This window comes from Aulostomus chinensis, chromosome 24 (assembly GCF_037954235.1).
Source record: "Aulostomus chinensis isolate RoL2024-O1b breed Wild chromosome 24, RoL_Achi_v1.0, whole genome shotgun sequence".
Classification (NCBI taxonomy): domain Eukaryota; kingdom Metazoa; phylum Chordata; class Actinopteri; order Syngnathiformes; family Aulostomidae; genus Aulostomus; species Aulostomus chinensis.
In genome coordinates this window covers 3,706,245-3,726,179 of record NC_141343.1, presented here as the reverse complement: position 1 = coordinate 3,726,179, position 19,935 = coordinate 3,706,245, and the positions used below count along the sequence as shown (strand labels likewise).

The 19,935-nt window shown below is 48.5% G+C and overlaps 1 protein-coding gene and 1 long non-coding RNA gene across 5 annotated transcripts; one reads left to right on the top strand and one right to left on the bottom strand.

Annotated features, from left to right (window-relative positions):
• Nucleotides 1-474: 474 nt before the first annotated feature.
• Nucleotides 475-1,156, top strand: LOC147238412 (uncharacterized). The gene is made up of 3 exons (XR_015111896.1): nucleotides 475-605; nucleotides 705-838; nucleotides 992-1,156. It is a non-coding gene; the product is annotated as an uncharacterized LOC147238412 (long non-coding RNA).
• Nucleotides 1,157-2,965: 1,809 nt separating this feature from the next.
• LOC147238411 (equilibrative nucleoside transporter 2-like) lies at nucleotides 2,966-19,131 on the bottom strand. 4 transcript variants are annotated; one of them, XM_086197840.1, is made up of 14 exons: nucleotides 17,883-18,849; nucleotides 14,380-14,436; nucleotides 13,977-14,058; nucleotides 12,005-12,150; nucleotides 11,327-11,466; nucleotides 11,124-11,258; nucleotides 10,877-10,974; nucleotides 7,476-7,545; nucleotides 6,917-7,098; nucleotides 6,721-6,823; nucleotides 5,649-5,734; nucleotides 5,365-5,564; nucleotides 4,296-4,433; nucleotides 2,966-4,252 (listed from the first exon to the last, which is right to left on the bottom strand). In XM_086197840.1, the coding sequence occupies exons 1-13, from the start codon at nucleotides 17,909-17,911 to the stop codon at nucleotides 4,322-4,324; spliced, it is 1,440 nt and encodes a 479-aa protein (XP_086053966.1). In that variant the 5' UTR covers nucleotides 17,912-18,849; the 3' UTR covers nucleotides 2,966-4,252; nucleotides 4,296-4,321. The 4 variants fall into 4 exon arrangements, with proteins under 4 accessions (XP_086053966.1, XP_086053967.1, XP_086053965.1 ...); XM_086197841.1 differs by lacking the exon at nucleotides 17,883-18,849 and adding an exon at nucleotides 18,889-19,131 and having other exon boundaries at nucleotides 2,966-4,433; XM_086197839.1 differs by having other exon boundaries at nucleotides 2,966-4,433; nucleotides 17,883-18,848.
• Nucleotides 19,132-19,935: the final 804 nt, after the last annotated feature.

Genomic DNA, 19,935 nt, shown 5'->3' with positions numbered 1-19,935 from the left:
TGTTATGGAAGAGCTGCTTTAAAGAGGGAATCATTTGACCTGTGTGGGCAGGTACAGAGGGACGATTCCATCATGAACAATAACACTGCTAAACAAATGGGTCTTCAGCTTCTTTCTCAAGGTGCCCACAGCGTCCTCGTGTCCAGTGGGAGACGTTCCAGAGTCTAGGCTCTGCAACCTGGAAGGTACAACCTCCTTTAGTCAGGCTGAATCCCTGTGGTCAGGGAGGTTAAGGGACCCCTCAGGTATCGCTTCAGTGCTTTAAACGTCAAAGCACACAGCGAATCAGTCTGGGATCAACATTGTTGGGATCTGGATAATCACGAGTCAAATAAAACCAAAGAAATATATAAAATAAAACAAATAAAGCAGAGCATTTTCAAACCAAATGTCCTATGGCTCAGTAGACCTCTGGTTTGACCCGTAGCAGGTCCAGTCTCCAGGGTCCCCCCATCATTCTGCTTTTCAGTTGTAGGACATGCGGCAGAATCCCGTCGCTCCTCTGCAGAATGACATACGGGAGCATCCGCTTGCTCTTCTCTGGCTGGACGTATGGGAGAGTCTTGTTGAGGCTTTGTGGGGTCCTGGTCCCTCCTTGATTCAAGGTGGGCCAATTCAGCAGTGAAGGTCTCCAGAGATGCAGCAGAAACTCGGCTCCTCAAACATTCATTTTCTGCCTCTCTCTCCTTGTTCTGGGATTTCAGCTGTTCAAGAGAGGCATTCTTCTCCTCTCAGTTTGTCCATCTCATCCTGGATGAAGTCAAGCTCATCACTGAGTGTGGACTTTAGTGCTCAGGATTGCAACCTGAGTCTGGTTCTCCTCCCTCACAGATTCAAGGTGGGCCATCGTGATAGACAGGTTATGCAACGCCTGAGATGCACTCGTCTCTCGTCCGAGACTAAAAACTCGTCCACACAAATTCTGATTTACTGTCCATTTCTTGTCACATAGAGACTGAAACTGATCGAGTGCAATTTTCTTCTTCTTCAGGTCGTCCTGAATACATCTCATCTCCGCCTGTTCGCGCTCCCTCAGAGACTGAACGTGGTTCAGCTCTTTTCTCAGCTCACTGTTCTCCTCCTGAAGGATCCTCCCCTCACATACAAGACTGTGGACTTTTGCGTTCAGATCTCCGACCTGTGTCTGGTTCTTTTCTTGGACTCTTTGGAGGTCGGCCACCACAGCGGTGAGTTTCCGCATCTCCCGGATTACAGTTTTTTTTCTCATGTTCAAGTGTAGAAACTTGTTCCCTCAAAGTCTGGTTTTCCGCCTGTGTGTCCTCACACAGGGACTGAAGCTGCTCAAGGGCAGCGTTCTTCTCTGTCAGTTCCTCCTGCTCTCTCAGCCTGAGAGACGGAGGAGCTGAATCCCACTCACCAGGATCGTTCAGTGGATAAAAACGGCTGGTGCCGAGATGCACCAGATCTTGGAATGCTCCAACTATAAAATCCAGTGGAGAGTTCTGTCCAGTGTTGATCTGGAGATCTTGAGCCATACTTAACCTCTCGCAGTTGTTCAATGTTTAAAGACCGACACTGACCAATAAATATGGAGTCTGGATCCTTTTATGTAACGTGATGGAAACATGACTTGAGGCCACATGAGTGGAACCTCCAATGACAGCGTACATCTACACTGTAGATGTCGATGACAGGGTAGAGGTTGGGGAAATCGTCTCTGAGTCCAGTTTGAACCCACGCCCTCCTCGTTTTTTGAAAAACCCAAACGGCCACCATCAGTCTCCCTCAAACCCTGCACTTGGGTTCAATGTTGCTGTTCCATTCTGCAGCAGTAGGCGTTGCTGCGGTACCAGGTTCCGTTCGAGATTCCCAACTCGAGCTTGTGTTGGTGACCTCAGTGGCAGGGTGAAATGGCGCTTCGGTCGATGATGTGGCGAGAGTTTTAGTTTAAGAGATGGAATTTCGAGAGTTTGTCGTTTGAAAAAAAAAGCTCCTAAATCCCCAGATTTTGGTCAAAAGTTGAATGTCGTATTTTTGAAGGGATTTTTTTTGTCAGGAATCCAGTGATGTGATTTGTGAAGTGGTGCAAGTTGATCAGACGTGAGAAGCGTGTGTTTGAAACGGTAGTTTTTGAGGAGCCTCCTCACTGGTTTCCATTGTAGGTGAAATGTGTCACCCGGACTTTGAGGGCTGATAAAATCCCAACAGTTTTTAACAGCTTTTGTTCAGCACCGTGTCATAAGTCATGCAATCAACTGAGAAGTTTTGTTTGTTCGGGGTCCCAAATGGGGACAAAGTTGTCCTTTCATGTCCATATTGTGGTCTTTCTGTTGAATTTATTCATCGTGTCTCCTGAACATTTGTAGGTCTCGATGAGACGAATAATTGAGTTTTGGTTCCATGTTACTACAACATTCCTCGGAGGTGTCGCCGGCTGTAGAGTGCGTTTTAGAGATGTAGGTGGTGCTGTGGAGCACCATTTGGCACTTGGGGGTTAATTCTTACATTTTATGAAGTTTTCGGCCAGACAGGATGTGCATGCCAAATTTGGTGAGTTTTTGAGCATGTTTAGGGGTTCGAATTAAGGTTCAAAGGGTTTTTTTTTTAAAGACACTTCTGCTGCGCTTACCAGTAACCATGGTAACATCATCCACTGAAAAGTGAGCCAGGTTTAAAATAAAGACAATTCCAGGTTGACCTTTGACTCCAAGGTTCTCCTGAAAGTGGGAATTTTTTGCGCTGAGGCCACTGGAAGATCCACCATGACCAGGAGCTCCTAGCTGGAAATGGAGGGCTTGAAACAGAGAGTTTGAGTTATCAAGACTTGTGCTGCTCTGTAGCTTTAAGAAGGTTTAACACGGACGTGAATCCTCCATAAACAAACCCCCCAGAAAGCACACTTAAAAAAAGGAGAGCAAGAACCTAAGACTTCACCTCACGGTGATTCTGGCAAAAGCTTTTACCTCATTATCACATGACAGATGACATCACAGCTGCGCCAACCTTTTTAAAACAGTCATTTATTGACATGAATGTGAAACAGACAGACGATGAGCGTGCAGAAGTTTGAAATCCCTTTAACTCGTGTGACATGGTTCAAATAAAACAGGACATGAAGTATTACTGCTGTGGATAAATTCCTTTCACTTGAGTTAGTAATACAAGTACAGGTCCCTGGCCACCAGGGGGCAGACTGGCGCGTTTATGCACAACTGGGTTGAGCTGCAATGATTAAGGCAGACCTACGAGTACGCGGTCAACTAGCCACACCTAGTATTTTCTAGTAACATCTACATTCCCTCTGGTGGTGTAGATGTAGAAAAGTTGAAATATCAGAACATTTTTATGCCAACGGAAGCAGCAAAAGGAAACGTGGTAGAAGTTACACCACATTCTCCTGACATGATCAGATACTACATAAATATTCTGTGGTAAATTGGTTGCAGGAACATAAAGAGTCAAGAAGAAAGTAAAAAAAAAAAAAACCCCAGGGAACCTGAATGCAGCACGGATCAATATTCATGTTGCTCCCTGCTTGCGTGGCGCCGTCGCTCCTCAGCGGCAGCGACATGAAGACGTCGTCAACTTTTTACAAGTGCAGTGAAAAAAAAAAGCACAATTAAAAATACCAAAGCTTGTTGAGATTTAAAGCAAGTATAATAAAACATCAGCTCATGTAAGGAATGCGACTAAAACATACATGGATGTAGAGCTGAAAACAACAGTAAAATACCTGCACTGACGTGTGGCACGTTGGGAGCAACAAAAACCCCAAATTCCTGGTACAGTTTACCGGCCAGAACATATAAAATACTCACTAGAACCAGCGGTTCAAACCTTCCTCACCAGGAAGCTCGTCAGCTGGTAGTTGACAGTAAAATATGACAAAGCTTCTATTTGTTCCATTTCTGGAAGTCTCTCTCTTTTTTTTTTTTTTAAACACAGTAAAATAATTCAAGAAATACCAATCCATCAAAAACAATGATGTCATCTAAAATAATCTAACAACAAAGTACTGTAATCCTTCAAGTCATCCAAGTAAAAAAAAAAAAAAAGTCAATTTGATACTAAACCAAATGTTAACAGTTGAACAAAACATCTGAAGCTACGGAAGTTTCCCTTCTACGTGATCAGCTGAGCAGGAAATCTAGAGAACAAAGGTAAATTCAACTCAAGTAAACAGAAAAGAACGGAGGCGGCACGTTATTTTTCTTCCTTCCGAAGGGATTCTCATCAGTCACTTGTCTGTGTGCGCGTGCGTGAGGAGTAGAGATGCATGTGTGTGTGTGTGTGCGTGAGGAGTAGAGATGCGTGTGTGTGTGTGTGTGTGTGTGAGGAGTAGAGATGCATGTGTGTGTATCTAAACCAGAGCTCGGAGGGGGAAGGACAGCGCAGCTCCGATGGACAGGCCCAAGGCCAGGAAGAAGGTCATCAGGGCTCCTGCAGTCTCGGCATCCTTCGGCTCCACCAACCTGGCAGGAGGAGGGAGGGGGAGGGGCCACATTTGGGGTCACTCCCTGTCACATGTATCAAGTTCATCTTCCATGAATAAAATTTGAGAGTCCAAGTGTTGAGTGTTTACGGAGAAGTTAAGATTTCCTGCAGGTGTGTTTTAGGAGGAGCAGCAGCAGCAATGGGGCTTTTTAACCCTCAGACTCGTCTTACAGGCAGGACGTCAACCAGCTAGTGATGCCTCTTTCAAAGACCCAGACGAGAGAGAGGCAGCATGTGACCAGCGATTAGGGCTTAAGTCACTGGAACTGATACACGCGGTTCGATCAGTAAGAAAACAAGTTTTATTTTCTGTTAGCCTTCTGTCTGTTCCATTCTTCCAGTCCCGACGCCGCTCACAGCAGGGCTGCAGGAGTGATGATGTCATCATGTGTGAGTCCTGCTGAACTTCAAGTTAAAGGTCGGATGTTTTTCAAAATCAACATGTCAGAAATGGGAATTTAATGACACACTGACAGCTGTGAACTGGCGTCCGTCAGGTTCCTGCCAGGTGTCCATCAGGTGAGAGCGCTTAAAGCTTAAAGTCGTCCTCGGGGACTCGTTCTTTTGTCTCCGCCATGTTTCGGTTGAGATGCAGTTCACATCCGTCCTTAAATTCGCCAGACGCCTGTGAGCGGCTCGATTCAAACGGGGGGGGGCTTTATTTTTAATAGCAGACGTGTCAAGCAGGAAGTCTTGGCACACATGAATCCGTGAATCAATTTTTCAAAATAAAACAGCATGTGTAGACTCAGAACAGGATGCAATATAACCACGTCCTCAAAAAACACGTAGGAAACACACAAACTAAGAGACAACAACCGAACCAGCACAACCTGAGCATGTGGACACAACCCAGCCCCGTGAGTGTGGCGGGTTAGGGTTTGGGCGTCGCCCTCTTCTGGTACTCACTGTGGAGCGTAGGACATGGAGAGACAGACGAAGTATCCACTGGACAGAGAGAAGAACGCCATGATGACAACAAAAGCAGCATCGTGGGAGAAGAAGACAGGGAGGAAGAAGCGGCTCTGGACGTTACAGAGCATCAGCAGAGGGACGAAGACCACCCTGGACACGACCAGCGCTGGGAAGAGACGAGACTCTTTACCAGGCTGGAAAGAGACAAGACAGAGTATTATAAATGGAGGGATGGAGGGAAGGAGACTGATAGATACGATGGATAAACAGAAACTTACCCATCGGATGAGGGTGGTGACTGTTCGGCCGAGCCAGTCGTGGATGTTGAAAGCCAAGAAGCAGCACACGGAGATAAAGAAGCGCTCTGAAGGAAGAATCAGACCGTCAGTCAGTGATGCTCAGCAGATCCCAGCACAACCGATCAGCAGAGATGGAGGGATTTGCTCAGACTGCACACAGACACGGAAGACTGTTGGCACTGGAATCTGTCGGGATTGGATTCACGCGTTCAGACATCACCGGTCAATCCGCACAAGTCGAAGAGAGCAGCATGACGTGTCCTCCACGTCACTGACGCTCTGACGCAAACGACAGTTTACCGTTTTACTTTTCGGAGTTCAGCTGTAGTGAAGTGGATGGAGCTGAAGCTGCTACTGAAGCTGCTACTGAAGCTACTACTGAAGCTGCTACTGAAGCTGCTACTGAAGCTGCTACTGAAGCTACTACTGAAGCTGCTACTGAAGCTGCTACTGAAGCTGCTACTGAAGCTGCTACTGAAGCTGCTACTGAAGCTGCTACTGAAGCTACTACTGAAGCTGCTACTGAAGCTGCTACTGAAGCTGCTACTGAAGCTGCTACTGAAGCTACTCTACACGGTGGAACGGCAGCTTTAAAAAAAAACACAAGATTCCAAACAAACTTAGGGAAAACATCAGCAGCTCACTAGTAGTGAGGCATGCTAATGCTAGTAGTAACCGCTGGCTAAATGATAGCTTACCTGATGTTTTAACAGCTGCTGGAGAAGATCTGGATATGCTAACATGACGCTAACATGCTGCTACTCGCCTCGGTAGCCGGGCCTCGCCAATCGACTGCAACCGCGTGGTTGACGCTGGCAGGCTGAGAGTCGTAGGCTAGTGAATCACGCTGAATTGCCACTAGCTAGCAGCGTCACTCGAAAGTGGCATCAAATTGGTCGCTGACGAGGACTCGGTAGCCCGGCCAGACTGAATTGTGACGGCTGATGATGTCACGTTGCTTGTGGAGACACATCGGCAAGAACTGGAATAATTCATCTGAAACAGATACTAGTGTTGCCGGTCTGAGCAAAGCCCCAAGGCTCTGTCATACCCCATCTTCCTGGGAACGATGTTTTGACATCTGCAGTGACAGCAGGGAACACAGACAGAGTGACCGTGAACACAAACGTCACGCAGAACGCCATCACCCAGATCTTGAAGAGACGGGGACAAAATATGTCATGTTGAGAACAAGGGACCAAAGAGGATCTGATATCTGAGAGAGTGGGGGGGCCGCTTCTGTTCACCTTCTTGAAGACCTCGAAGACGGAAGCTTTGGCTTGTCCCGGCCCCGCCTGCTCCAGAGACAGGAAGGCCTGCTTGTTCCGGTCAGGATCAGGATCCGCCTCAGCAACGCTGGTGTCCCTGCTGGTGGCCACTGAGCCGTTAGCGTGGCCATTCAGCTTCCCGTTCTCCACGATGCTGCTCTCTGTAATTGAACGAACACACATACACACACACACACACACACACACACACACACACACACACACACACACACACACACACAAACACACACACACACACACACACACACACGACCCTCTATGTGAAGAAAAACAAGATTGTTCAACATGTTAGACATCCAGTAAAGTGAATTATTTGAGTGAGTGCAGCTTTGTGTGTCCAACAGGCTCCGTCTTTGTCCGGACGCTCCAAGAACTAAAGCCAGGATCAACTGAGCTAATGAGATCATTTCTCCCTGAACTGATGTGATTCCAGCAGACGGAGGCGGCGGACAGTGGACCAGAGTTCAATCACCACCACAACAGGAGCGTTTCCTTGTATCAGTCCTCTAAATCTGACCTGTGAGCAGCTCGTCGGTGGCTCCTGCCTCATATTTGCTGCTTTTGTCCAGGTGATACTGAGCAAACTCCTGCATGGAAAGAAACAGACAACACATTCCAGATGAGCTGCAGCCAAAAAGACACACTCAAGTTTGGAACAGTGAAGTAGACGGGAGCGAACAATTTCAGGAAAAAAAAATGTAAAAATCAACATTCAGTTACAGTCGAGGGCAAAGAGAAGAAATCTCTGAGCTGCTCTTCATTGCACAGCAAAAATGAGAAAGACGTCATTAAACCTTCCTTCCTATGGATTATTTTGTATAAATGAGCAGGTCAGAAGAGGTTAGAACAGTTAAAAACACGTTAGAACCAGTTAGAACAGGTCGAAACAAGTTAGAACAGGTCAGAACAGGTTAGAACCCTGAAGGTTTTACTACTCTACCAAACATATCAGCATTACTGTCACTCATCTTTTGTATTGTTGAATGATAGACAGCAGCATCAGGGCCACGGGTGGGTGCCAACCGCAATCTGTATGATTGATTTGATTGATTTACATTCGACCAAATTCTACACCACTGCTGTAGAACACTGCTGCTGCTTTAGAACACTACTGCTGCTGCTGTAGAACACTGCTGCTGCTGCTGTAGAACACTACTGCTGCTTTAGAACACCGCTGCTGCTGCTTTAGAACACTACTGCTGCTGCTGCTTTAGAACACCACTGCTGCTGCTGCTGTAGAACACCACTGCTGCTGCTGCTGTAGAACACCACTGCTGCTGCTGCTGTAGAACACCACTGCTGCTGCTGCTGTAGAACACCGCTGCTGCTGCTTTAGAACACTACTGCTGCTGCTGCTGTAGAACACTACTGCTGCTGCTGCTTTAGAACACTACTGCTGCTGCTGTAGAACACCACTGCTGCTGCTGCTTTAGAACACTACTGCTGCTGCTGCTGTAGAACACTACTGCTGCTGCTGCTGTAGAACACTACTGCTGCTGCTGCTTTAGAACACTACTGCTGCTGCTGTAGAACACCACTGCTGCTGCTGCTGTAGAACACTACTGCTGCTGCTGCTTTAGAACACCACTGCTGCTGCTGCTGTAGAACACTACTGCTGCTGCTGCTTTAGAACACTACTGCTGCTGCTGCTTTACAACACAACTGCTGCTGCTGTAGAACACTAATGCTGCTGCTTTAGAACACAACTGCTGCTGCTGCTGTAGAACACTACTGCTGCTGCTGTAGAACACCACTGCTGCTGCTGCTGTAGAACACCACTGCTGCTGCTGCTTTAGAACACCGCTGCTGCTGCTTTAGAACACTACTGCTGCTGCTGCTTTAGAACACCACTGCTGCTGCTGCTGTAGAACACCACTGCTGCTGCTGCTGTAGAACACCACTGCTGCTGCTGCTGTAGAACACCGCTGCTGCTGCTTTAGAACACTACTGCTGCTGCTGCTTTAGAACACTACTGCTGCTGCTGCTGTAGAACACTACTGCTGCTGCTGCTTTAGAACACTACTGCTGCTGCTGTAGAACACCACTGCTGCTGCTGCTTTAGAACACTACTGCTGCTGCTGCTGTAGAACACTACTGCTGCTGCTGCTGTAGAACACTACTGCTGCTGCTGCTGTAGAACACTACTGCTGCTGCTGCTGTAGAACACTACTGCTGCTGCTGTAGAACACCACTGCTGCTGCTGCTGTAGAACACTACTGCTGCTGCTGCTTTAGAACACCACTGCTGCTGCTGCTGTAGAACACTACTGCTGCTGCTGCTTTAGAACACTACTGCTGCTGCTGCTTTAGAACACTACTGCTGCTGCTGCTTTAGAACACTACTGCTGCTGCTGCTGTAGAACACTACTGCTGCTGCTGTAGAACACCACTGCTGCTGCTGCTGTAGAACACTACTGCTGCTGCTGCTTTAGAACACCACTGCTGCTGCTGCTGTAGAACACTACTGCTGCTGCTGCTTTAGAACACCACTGCTGCTGCTGCTGTAGAACACTACTGCTGCTGCTGCTGTAGAACACTACTGCTGCTGCTGCTTTACAACACAACTGCTGCTGCTGTAGAACACTAATGCTGCTGCTTTAGAACACAACTGCTGCTGCTGCTTTAGAACACCACTGCTGCTGCTTGAGAACACTACTGCTGCTGCTGTAGAACACCACTGCTGCTGCTGTAGAACACTACTGCTGCTGCTGCTGTAGAACACTACTGCTGCTGCTTTAGAACACTACTGCTGCTGCTGCTGCTTTAGAACACAACTGCTGCTGCTGTAGAACACTACTGCTGCTGCTGTAGAACACCACTGCTGCTGCTGCTGTAGAACACCACTGCTGCTGCTTTAGAACACTACTGCTGCTGCTGCTTTAGAACACCACTGCTGCTGCTGCTGTAGAACACCACTGCTGCTGCTGCTGTAGAACACCACTGCTGCTGCTGCTGTAGAACACCGCTGCTGCTGCTTTAGAACACTACTGCTGCTGCTGCTGTAGAACACTACTGCTGCTTCTGCTTTAGAACACTACTGCTGCTGCTGTAGAACACCACTGCTGCTGCTGCTTTAGAACACTACTGCTGCTGCTGCTGTAGAACACTACTGCTGCTGCTGCTTTAGAACACTACTGCTGCTGCTGTAGAACACCACTGCTGCTGCTGCTGTAGAACACCACTGCTGCTGCTGCTGTAGAACACTACTGCTGCTGCTGCTTTAGAACACCACTGCTGCTGCTGCTGTGGAACACTACTGCTGCTGCTGCTTTAGAACACTACTGCTGCTGCTGCTTTAGAACACTGCTGCTGCTTTAGAACACTACTGCTGCTGCTGCTTTACAACACAACTGCTGCTGCTGTAGAACACTAATGCTGCTGCTTTAGAACACAACTGCTGCTGCTGCTTTAGAACACAACTGCTGCTGCTTCAGAACACTGCTGCTGCTTTAGAACACTACTGCTGCTGTACACCAGGGAATATTTGGATCGAGTGCTTTAACACCCCAGTATGACTTGGATGGTCAAGGTGGGTCAGTTAATGTATCCATGTTGCAACACCTCAGGAGTTTCAACCACGAGCTTTGACTCTACAGACGAACATTTTCACAAATCACCTGAGGTCCTCAGGTGATAATCCAGCATGTTTAGGCCTTCTTACTTGGACATTCATCAAGGTGGCAAAGGGCTGTGAACTAACCTGTGAAACAAGCACATTCCTCCTGACATAATACTGAGAGGAGGCGCCCTCTCCTCAGCAAACACCTCAACAGCTGTCCAGCACGAGATGAATCACGTCAGATAAGAGGACGCCACCCGAGACATTCGCTTTGAACTCGAGACGGTTCTGGTCTTTGCCTCATTTGATGGCTGACAACCTGTGAGTGCATTATGGGTAGGAATCTGGGAAGTGACTCACCAGGCGGGGGAGTATCATGTAGCAGAAGAGGGTAACCAGGGTCCCCACACACGGCGTGATGAAGTAACCCAACGCTGCTGACTCAGAGTCTGCATCACCTGAGGCACAAACACACCTTTCACTACTCCAGAAGAACAAACAGAAGAGTGTGTGTGGCATAGTTCTGATTTGACCAGCACAACATCCCTCTGATCATCCTCTGCAGCTGGAAAATTGAGGAATCAGGGGTTTTGTGTATGTGGCTTACTGGCGATGGCGAGCAGCATGGCGGTGGCGGCAAAGGTCCCAGCGAGGCCCTGACCGCTCATGAAAATGGCACTGTACTTCTGGGGAAGCTGACCCACCAGACCGAAGAGACTTCCCTGCAGCACGGCCCCGAACGCTGGAGGAGGAGGGCTGGTTTTAATGCTCGATCACATCTCTGTCACCAAGCGAGTCTCTGACACTTACAGTTGATGAACCAGATGGTCGCCATGGTGACAGAGAAGAAGCGATCCTCCTCCATCGGCACCTTCACCAGCACTGCTGTGAGGAGGAAGAGGAGCAGGATAAAAACCAGGCTGCCTGCGATCCGCATGGCTTCAGATATCCTGGGAGACAAGAGTCCACCGTCAGTCACTCAACATTCTAGTGAACGGATTCTCTGGATACTGACACATACACAGTCACTCAGACTGGAGGATGTGAGGTTCAGGGGTCCGTTGGGGTCCTGAAGGGGGACCGCAGCAAAATGAGGAATAATCCAAATGCCCTCGAAAAGCTTCTGATTCTGCATTTCAGAAACATCTAAAAAGGAGGAAGTCTGGAAATCTTCAATATGTAATGATAACAATGGAGGTCAGTAGCTTACCAAAGGTCAAACTCGGGTCAAAGACTTTAAAGATTTCCTCCTCTAGGAAAGATTTTTTTCCCCACATCAATAATTAACTAAGACAACGATCTGCAGATGAATTTAAATTTGTCACGACTTTGTCACGTGTCTAAACCAGCGACCAGTTTTCGTGTCTGTCGGCACTTTCCCAAGAGTTCTTTCCCCTGAACCAAAATCCCCCAGAATGGAGACGAGTTCATTCCTGTCACATAGTGAAGCTGATGAGCCAGGATGTGAACGGGCTCATCGTCCCTGACCTCTGGTACAGGATGGAGTTGAGCAGCGTGAAGAGCAGCAGAGGCAGCTGGGACAGCAGCGTCATCCAGTTGTTGAAGTAGTACTCTTTGCGGGTAACCACTGTGCCGTTGCTCCATTCTGTCGTATTTAAGCGACCTTGGAAATACTACAAACAAGGGGAAACGAGTCAGACGTGAGCTCATGCTGCACGATGCCACTTGACACGCACAGAATCCCGTCTCTTGATCTCCTCTCATACTGAGGTCCATCCAGGTCGCTCCCATCTTGCTGAAAGCTGATTTTACATGGGTGCACAACTGTGAACACAAGTCCTCTTTCCTGTTCCGGAAGCCACTGGCTGCCCCGTAAACGCCGTGCAATACATTCAAATACATCAGTGGGTCAACATGGAGAGAATGTGAAGTGCAGGAGCTCCTGAGTGAGAGACGGAGAGGAGATCAAGAGTCCACCTGCAGAGGCAGTGAGCCTGTTCTGACCCGTCATTAACGAGGATCCTGAGTGAGTCCATCACAGGTGCGCAGCTCCCGGTCTGGCAGTTCCCACCTGGGATGAGATCTCTCTCTCCTCCTCTGTAGGCAAATACGCAGTCTCATCAATTCTGTTTGCAAATTAAAGGAGAGACTCGCGCAGCAGCCAGAGGGGCGGAAACGCTCCGTTCCCTCCGCACCAACCAATCACCCGAGTTGTTTAACAACCTCTCTGGATGTGGCGTCAGTGGTCAAATCTCACTGCTTCCTGAACTTTCACATCACTCAGGATGCACGTTAACTGCAGGTCTGAACAGGCATGCAGCCGCCAATCATAAGACAGATGACAGCCTGGAGATATGCTGCATCACTGGAAGGGTAGGAAAGAGGACAGCATCCATGCATCAGCGAGTTGTGAGGCGAGATACGAGCACAACAGGAATCTGATCTGACATAAGACGAAGATCAAAATCACAACGAGGAGATTTTGACCAATCGGAGCAGCTGCAGGGTGCTGGAGAGGAGCGTTTGAGTCGGCGCAGGAAAGATTTCTACCCCAACACTGGCAGCAGCTGCTGCTCACACCAGAAAAACACAGAAGGAGGAGCAAAATTGGAAGTGAAGACAAAAGAGAGTCTGAACAAACACCAATGTTTCCACCTGAAGCAGCTGCAAACACATTTACACCCCTTTTTCTTTTAAATTGTACCAAGCGGTGTTGCACTGAGGGGAAGAGTGCTTCAAATCCAACCAGTTACATGTTTCACTCCGGCTTCATTATCTGCAGATAACGACTGTGCAGAGAACAGCCTGATTCCCTCAGCGCTGGCGAAGCCTGACCAGAATCACTGATACGGGAGTCATCTCACGTCAGTGCTCAGCCGCCCGCTGCAGAGACGCGCAGCTCTCAGTGCGAACACGTTCACCTCCCGACAACCTCGAAGCAGCGCGCCAGACCCCGCAGGTGCCCATGTGCAGTGACCCACGCAGTCATGTGACAGACCGTACGGTGGGTGACTGTGACTTATGACCACTTAAAACCCCGCACCCTCATGGCATGACAAACAATATGTCCACTAATCACTTAAACCACTGACGACAACACCAGCTTCACTAATCCAGCTGTTTACTTACGGTTCATACTTTAGATCTCTCTCTCTATGTACATGTGTGTACATATATATATGGATGTATGCGTATACACACACACACATATGTACAGTATATACATTTATACACATACACACACTATATATAATATATATACATACATATAGAGATATCTATCCATCCATCTATGAGCTTTTGTCTCAAAGTCAAACAAGTCATGCGGTCATGTGACTGTACCTCACAGAAAAAGCACACGCTGCCTAAAAAATATGAGGAAGTGAACCAAAAGCTTAGAAGCAGCCAAGCACTGAACACGCGTGAGAACTGTGAAACACCAGCGTCATGAGTCGAGACCGTGACGGCTTTTGGTTTTTTTTTAGCTTTTTTGTTTTACCAGTGAGGCGGTCATGAAGAAGTTCCATGGCAGCAGCGTTCCCAGACCCAGGATGAAGAATATAATTCCCACCAAGCAGCCCCTGCAGAGGCCAAGAGAAGTGCGTTGTCATGAGCATGTTATTGCTGTCGCGACGTTTGACCAAGCACGCACACACACACACACACACATATACACACACACACACACACACATATACACACACACACACGGTATGTCAGATTGGTTTCTTTTGAGTACATGGTATTTTATAACGCCACCCAAACCAAACCAGGGGAAGTCCTGCGCCATTTATTGCCTGTCAGCGTCGAGAACCTCAGAGACTGCGGTTGGGAGTGAACCAACACCGGATCGGCTGTCGAGAGCGAATGGTTGGATGTGTTCCTGTCTGATTTCTACTCACCGGTCTGGAGGAGAGTCTGTTCTCCCCTTCATCATGATGAAGGGTTTTCTGGTGAAACTGCAAAACACAAGAGAAAATTCCCTGATTACTGAGTGCTGTTTGTTTTCCAGCTAGCCAGGAGTCCCCTGCTGAGAATGACAGGAAAGCATTTATATTCTGGCACAAGGGTGCGAAGGGCTGCTCGCTACTGCTTCGACCTAAAAGGCTCGCTGGCAGAAAGCCCCCTCTGTCAGAACGACTTCATTAGTTTGAGGAAAATACCATAACTCGTTTAGACCTTAGAAAGCCGAGCAATTTTACACATCACCACCTGAAATATGAGAGTTTTCTGAATGAATTCATAGAATTGTCACAATTATTTCTCTGCCTCGGCTGTAGATGGAATGAAAGGGAAACATGGACTCCCGACTTGTACGCACGACGACTAGCTTCTTCTCCTCTGTTCATTAGAGGCAAGACTGAAAAATGACATGGAAGTCGCACCTCGTCTGAGACAGAGGACAGTACGCATAACAGAAGCTCTCCCAGTGAAACCTCACAGGCTCCCCGGGTCTCTGGTTCTCTGAGGTCTGTGGAAACAGTAGGAACAGAGTCCCGGAACGAATCAACCGCCCGTCTAAGTGCAGCTGCAATGATTTCCATTGGAATGTTGCAGTAAAACCAGCATTGGACCATTACAACCAATCCTGTCCCAGTCGTGCGTCGCTTCCTCTGTCACGTGGAATAAAAATATATGTACATGTAGTTAAACACAGCTAGGAAGAAGATCTATTCTTGCCTCTGACTGCAATGATAGATGGAGCATTGCTCTTGTAAGAGAAATGGCTGCTAAATTTGATCAGATGTCTGTCCCCACAAAGGAATCTCGCTGAGCTGAGGCCTGCTGAGGCTCAGCCTGAACTGGAGATGTTCATTCATGCCTCCGTCTCCCCGGCTGCACTCCTGCAATTCCCTTTTCACCTTCCTCAGTGCTGTAGATGGGGCAGGGGCAACTTAAACAGCGCGGGCCGATGTATAAATGCCAAGGAGGTGACAACTGCAAGCAAAGATTGGTAACTGATGTAATGCAGGTCAAAGGTCGAATTTTTGTCTCACCTGCTGAGGCGGCTGGCAGGTGGGAAGAAACTCGGCTCTGCTCACAAGTCGTGCAGCGACAGCTGAAGCGCTGGTGGTAAAACCTGACTTTCAGTCAAGACTTAATATCAAATCGATGTGTACGTTTTTGCACAAGGTCAAGCCTCGTTAATCGTCATGGTTTTTGATGAATAGTAATAATCAGCTTTCCACATGCGCCTCCTCCCCCCCTGGAATTGCTTCAGACGGGTCAGGACAACAGTCAGCGACGGGGCGTCCCTCGCCCTCGCTGACGAAGCCGTTTGCCCACAGACGACTGGGAGTAAATGGCAGCTCTTCTACTTGTTAGGAGACAGAACAGAAAGTCATCCTAGTTTGGAAAACTGCACGCACCGTTTGAGGCAAACCTCAGTGAGAAAAAAAAACACTGTAGTTCCTCTCTCCTCCCTTTTACACAACCCTGTGTGTGCGTCAGTTTTTGCAGCAGGGTCACGCTTCTTCATTTTCCAGCTCTCAACAAACAAATCAGCCGTACAGTAAAACTGCACCCAGTACCACACCCAGGTGTGTTGTTCTCAGAGGTCACTAAAATGGCACACAGTGCACCATTCAGTTTAGTCAACACCCTCCGTTCACGTATCACACACACGACATCCCGCAGCTTCACTTCCTGCTTTGACAGGACAAAAATAAGAGCTCGTCTTCTCACTGGCGAAGAAGAACACGCGGTTTTCAAACCCTTGGCTCGGCTGAACCACCTCCCCGTGCCGGCTCTGCGCTCGCAATCTCATTCCGCTCTTCTCCGTCTGCCTGAACCACATTCCTCACAGCTCTGCAGCTGACACGAGGTGTTAGAATGCGGAGCCGTCCATGGTTCCATCACCCGAGGCAGTCGAGCAGGATGGCTCCGTCACAGATAACAGCAGCACCGGTGACTGCCAGCTGCTTCCATGCTCTCCAAATACAGCTGTGTTTGTCTGAAATACACGGCCAGTCACAATAACAACAGAATTAAAAACACCCTGAAACCCGTGTGTTCAAACTAGCAGCGCCCAACGGGTGACCAAAGCCACAGTGTGCCTGGGATCAGCGTTCATGGGTGTTTGCTAAAGCCTCCACCTTGTTCAGCCTCAGGGATTGATCCACCATGGATTCTGAGGCTCCTTAAAAAGTTCACACAGACGCCGACGTGCTCGGGGATCAAAATCTGACGCCGACACCAACAGACGTAAACACAACTCGAATGGCAAGTTTGTGTAACAACACTCCTCCGAGTGGAGTGTTGGGGCAGCGCACGGACATCCCAGCCTGGGCCGGCTGGCTCCAAACCACTGGAGGAGACGTTGTTGTTTCACGTTCAGGGTCGTTCACGCACACAAAACGCGGCCCATTTCCTGTTTTTTGTGTCAATATTAGAACAGCTCCACCAGTCAAATTAGACCAGGAACACGTAAATAAAGAGACGCAACAAACACAGCCGGAAGGTTTATCCTGGCCTTGCCCTTTGACCTCCCCATGTTAGGCTCACATTGGGTCATTCTTGTGTACAACACAGTACCACAAGACCTCACTCAGTTGTTTGTTACACATGCATGTATTTGTGATTGAGTTTACATATGTAATGTTATTTATTTTGTTATACAAATGTGTTTTTTATTTATTGTTTTATATACATGCACACATCCATAAATATATATACACACGTTTATATGCATACATCTGATTTATGTTCCATATAGAAAATGGAACATGCTTGCATGTTAGCTAACTTCATCGTTCTTGATTTTCAGCATAAAAAAATATTGAATTTTTTTTTTGAAATTTCAAAAAAGGTAAAAAAAAAAAAAGAAAAAAGTCTTAGAGCCTGGAGTGTCTTTGCAGGACATTATGACAACGCTAAAACACGAGAGGGCGTGAAAACGATCCCGTCCACGGACGGGTATCTAAAACTAAAGCCGCTTCACGCCAGCTCTGCTCGCTGCGCCCTGAGGTCAGCGTGAAGAGTCGAGGCTTGAAGGGAAGTCATCTACGGATTTGGAAGCAGTCAAAGGAATTCCAGGGAATCTTGCCAGATAATTGGTCATTCACGTGACGTTGAACACACAAGACAAGACAAGTCTGTCGAGGTCGGATACGGATAGGTGCCAGCGTGTTGAAGAATGGCGAGCAGCACTACACGTGTACTGAGTACTACAAGTGTAACCAGTATCCTATGAGTCCAGCTGACAGCAATGAAACAGGAACTGGAGGTGTGAGCCTAAACCTAAACCTGATTCTGATACCCAGAAGGACACGACGTGATGCGTGGAAAATGGATGAAAAGCTTTGTTTAATAAAAACAAACACAAGGAAGCGGGGTGTTTTGTTGGCCGTCATTCGCAGGTAATAAGGCTTAAACGTCCGGCGACCTTTGAGGAGGGAATGATCACCTGACATCAGCCCCAGGCAGGGCCACCATGCTTGAACCCAGGTCACCGGATCCTCCTGGGATCTACCGCTAGCGTGTCTGTGGGGGCTGAACACATCAGGTGAGGTGCACAAACATCCATCCATCTTCTCTCGGTCAATTTAGAGTCTGGATTAACCTGGTCCTGTGGAGGAAGCTGGAGTACCAGAGAGAACCCAGCAGGAACAGGGAGAACATGGAGACTCACCCAGAAAGACCCCGTGCTGCAGCCGGGGCTCCACCCACAACCTTCTAGCTGGGGGCCACAGTGAGGACCACTGTTCCCCTGGCTTCCCCGGTGCACAAACACTCAGCAAAAAAAAAGACCAAAAGTATTTCCTTGTGAAGAACGTCCTCTTCTACTGCCGTAACCCCAACAGCCTTCACACTGAACAGTGGCAGTGGAGGTCGAGCAGCTCCTGTTTCACGACCGAGTCACAGCAGGTGACAGGTGAGCCCGCAGGGACTGGGACACACCTCACAAGCGCTCCAACGCTAATTTAGCTCTTAATCAAGGCTTATTACGAATAGATTTGATGAAGATGACTTGAGAAGGACAGGAATCTCATCCACTCCAGCAGACCGGGAGAGCTCGAGCGACAGGAAATGAATCAGTTGAAGGCAAACAGAGACGGAAATGAGAGTTTTCTTAATTTAGCCTCGCCCGCTCGTAGCAGGCTGAGGACACGCTAATATGCACATGTTGGGCTCCGTAAAGGCGCATAAAACAGCACCTAAAACAGACTGGACAGTCGCGACCATGTGAGCATTTCAGCGTGAACTTCAACGCAGCGCTAGACTGGATTTCATGACGAGTCTCCCGGACGCTGAGCGAGCAACCGGGGACGCTCTGCCACTCGGAACGAGCACACGGAAACCGTCTCCAAAAACAGAGCAACGTTTGGTGATAAAACCCCACCGAAGCCTGGGTGCCGCTCGTCCACGGAGATGCTAGCTAACGCGATGTAGGAACGCAACACCATTCTCACCTCGGAAAAAGCGTCACGTCACTGGATTCTCATGAAGTTTCCGACCCCGAAATCCCGCAGCAGTCACATCCGGGCGATTGAATGGATTGGTTACGGATTTATAATCGTGATGTGTAGCCGTCGACCACACACGTGGCGGCGCGGATGTACTAGCGGGTACCGTGGTTCTCCGATGGGCTGGTACCCGCTAAGCTAGCATCGCTCACGAGCACCTCCGGATACCTGAGCCGCACTTCCGGTGGCACTTCCACCTTTCATCTCGAGCGCTCACGTTTGTTCGCCGTATCAACCTCGGCACTGTCAGACTTGTCAAAGTAGGAGAAACACGGGTTGAGTTAATGGCTGACAATGTGTTATTATGTTGACAGGAACTTTATTCCACCGGGAGTACTTGTGGAATGTGGCACTGGAGTCTGAGACAGCAGGATATAAAGTTTCATTCAAAATAGAACAGAAGACATAAAACATAAAAGTAAAATGACAAGCACCTGCATAAAAAATGATCTACGTGTGTCAAGACTGTTGATGTGGATCAACCAGGAGGAAGGTGCAGAGGCTTTAAAGCAGCCCTCATCAGAGGAGCGCTGCCTGGCTGGACCTCATGGCGGCTCTGGCCAGTTTCAGGAGTGGAGGGAGAACACACCTCGGGGTCAGTCACGGAGGACGAGCCGGAGTCACCGGGGTTCTGCTGGTTTCAATTTGAAGGTGTTTCCGGTTACGTGCGGCTAAACGCACAACCTCACGTACCTGCACACAAACACACAGGAACCAGGCGACACAGAGCCGAGCTCCGAACCAGAGAAGCTAAAATGGTGACGTTTGAGATGATCAATCAAGTTTTATTGAACAAGTAGCAAACGCATGTACGGTAACCTCTGGTTTTGGCTGAGCGATTCTCATGGTCATTTCTTTTCATTGGGCTGCACGGTGGTGCAGTGGTCAGCACTGTGGCCTCACAGCAAGAAGGTTCGGGGTTCGAGTCCCGGCTGGCGCAGGCCAGACGCTTCCTGCTCAAATAGACTAAAAGAGAAGCGCTCCAGATTTCTT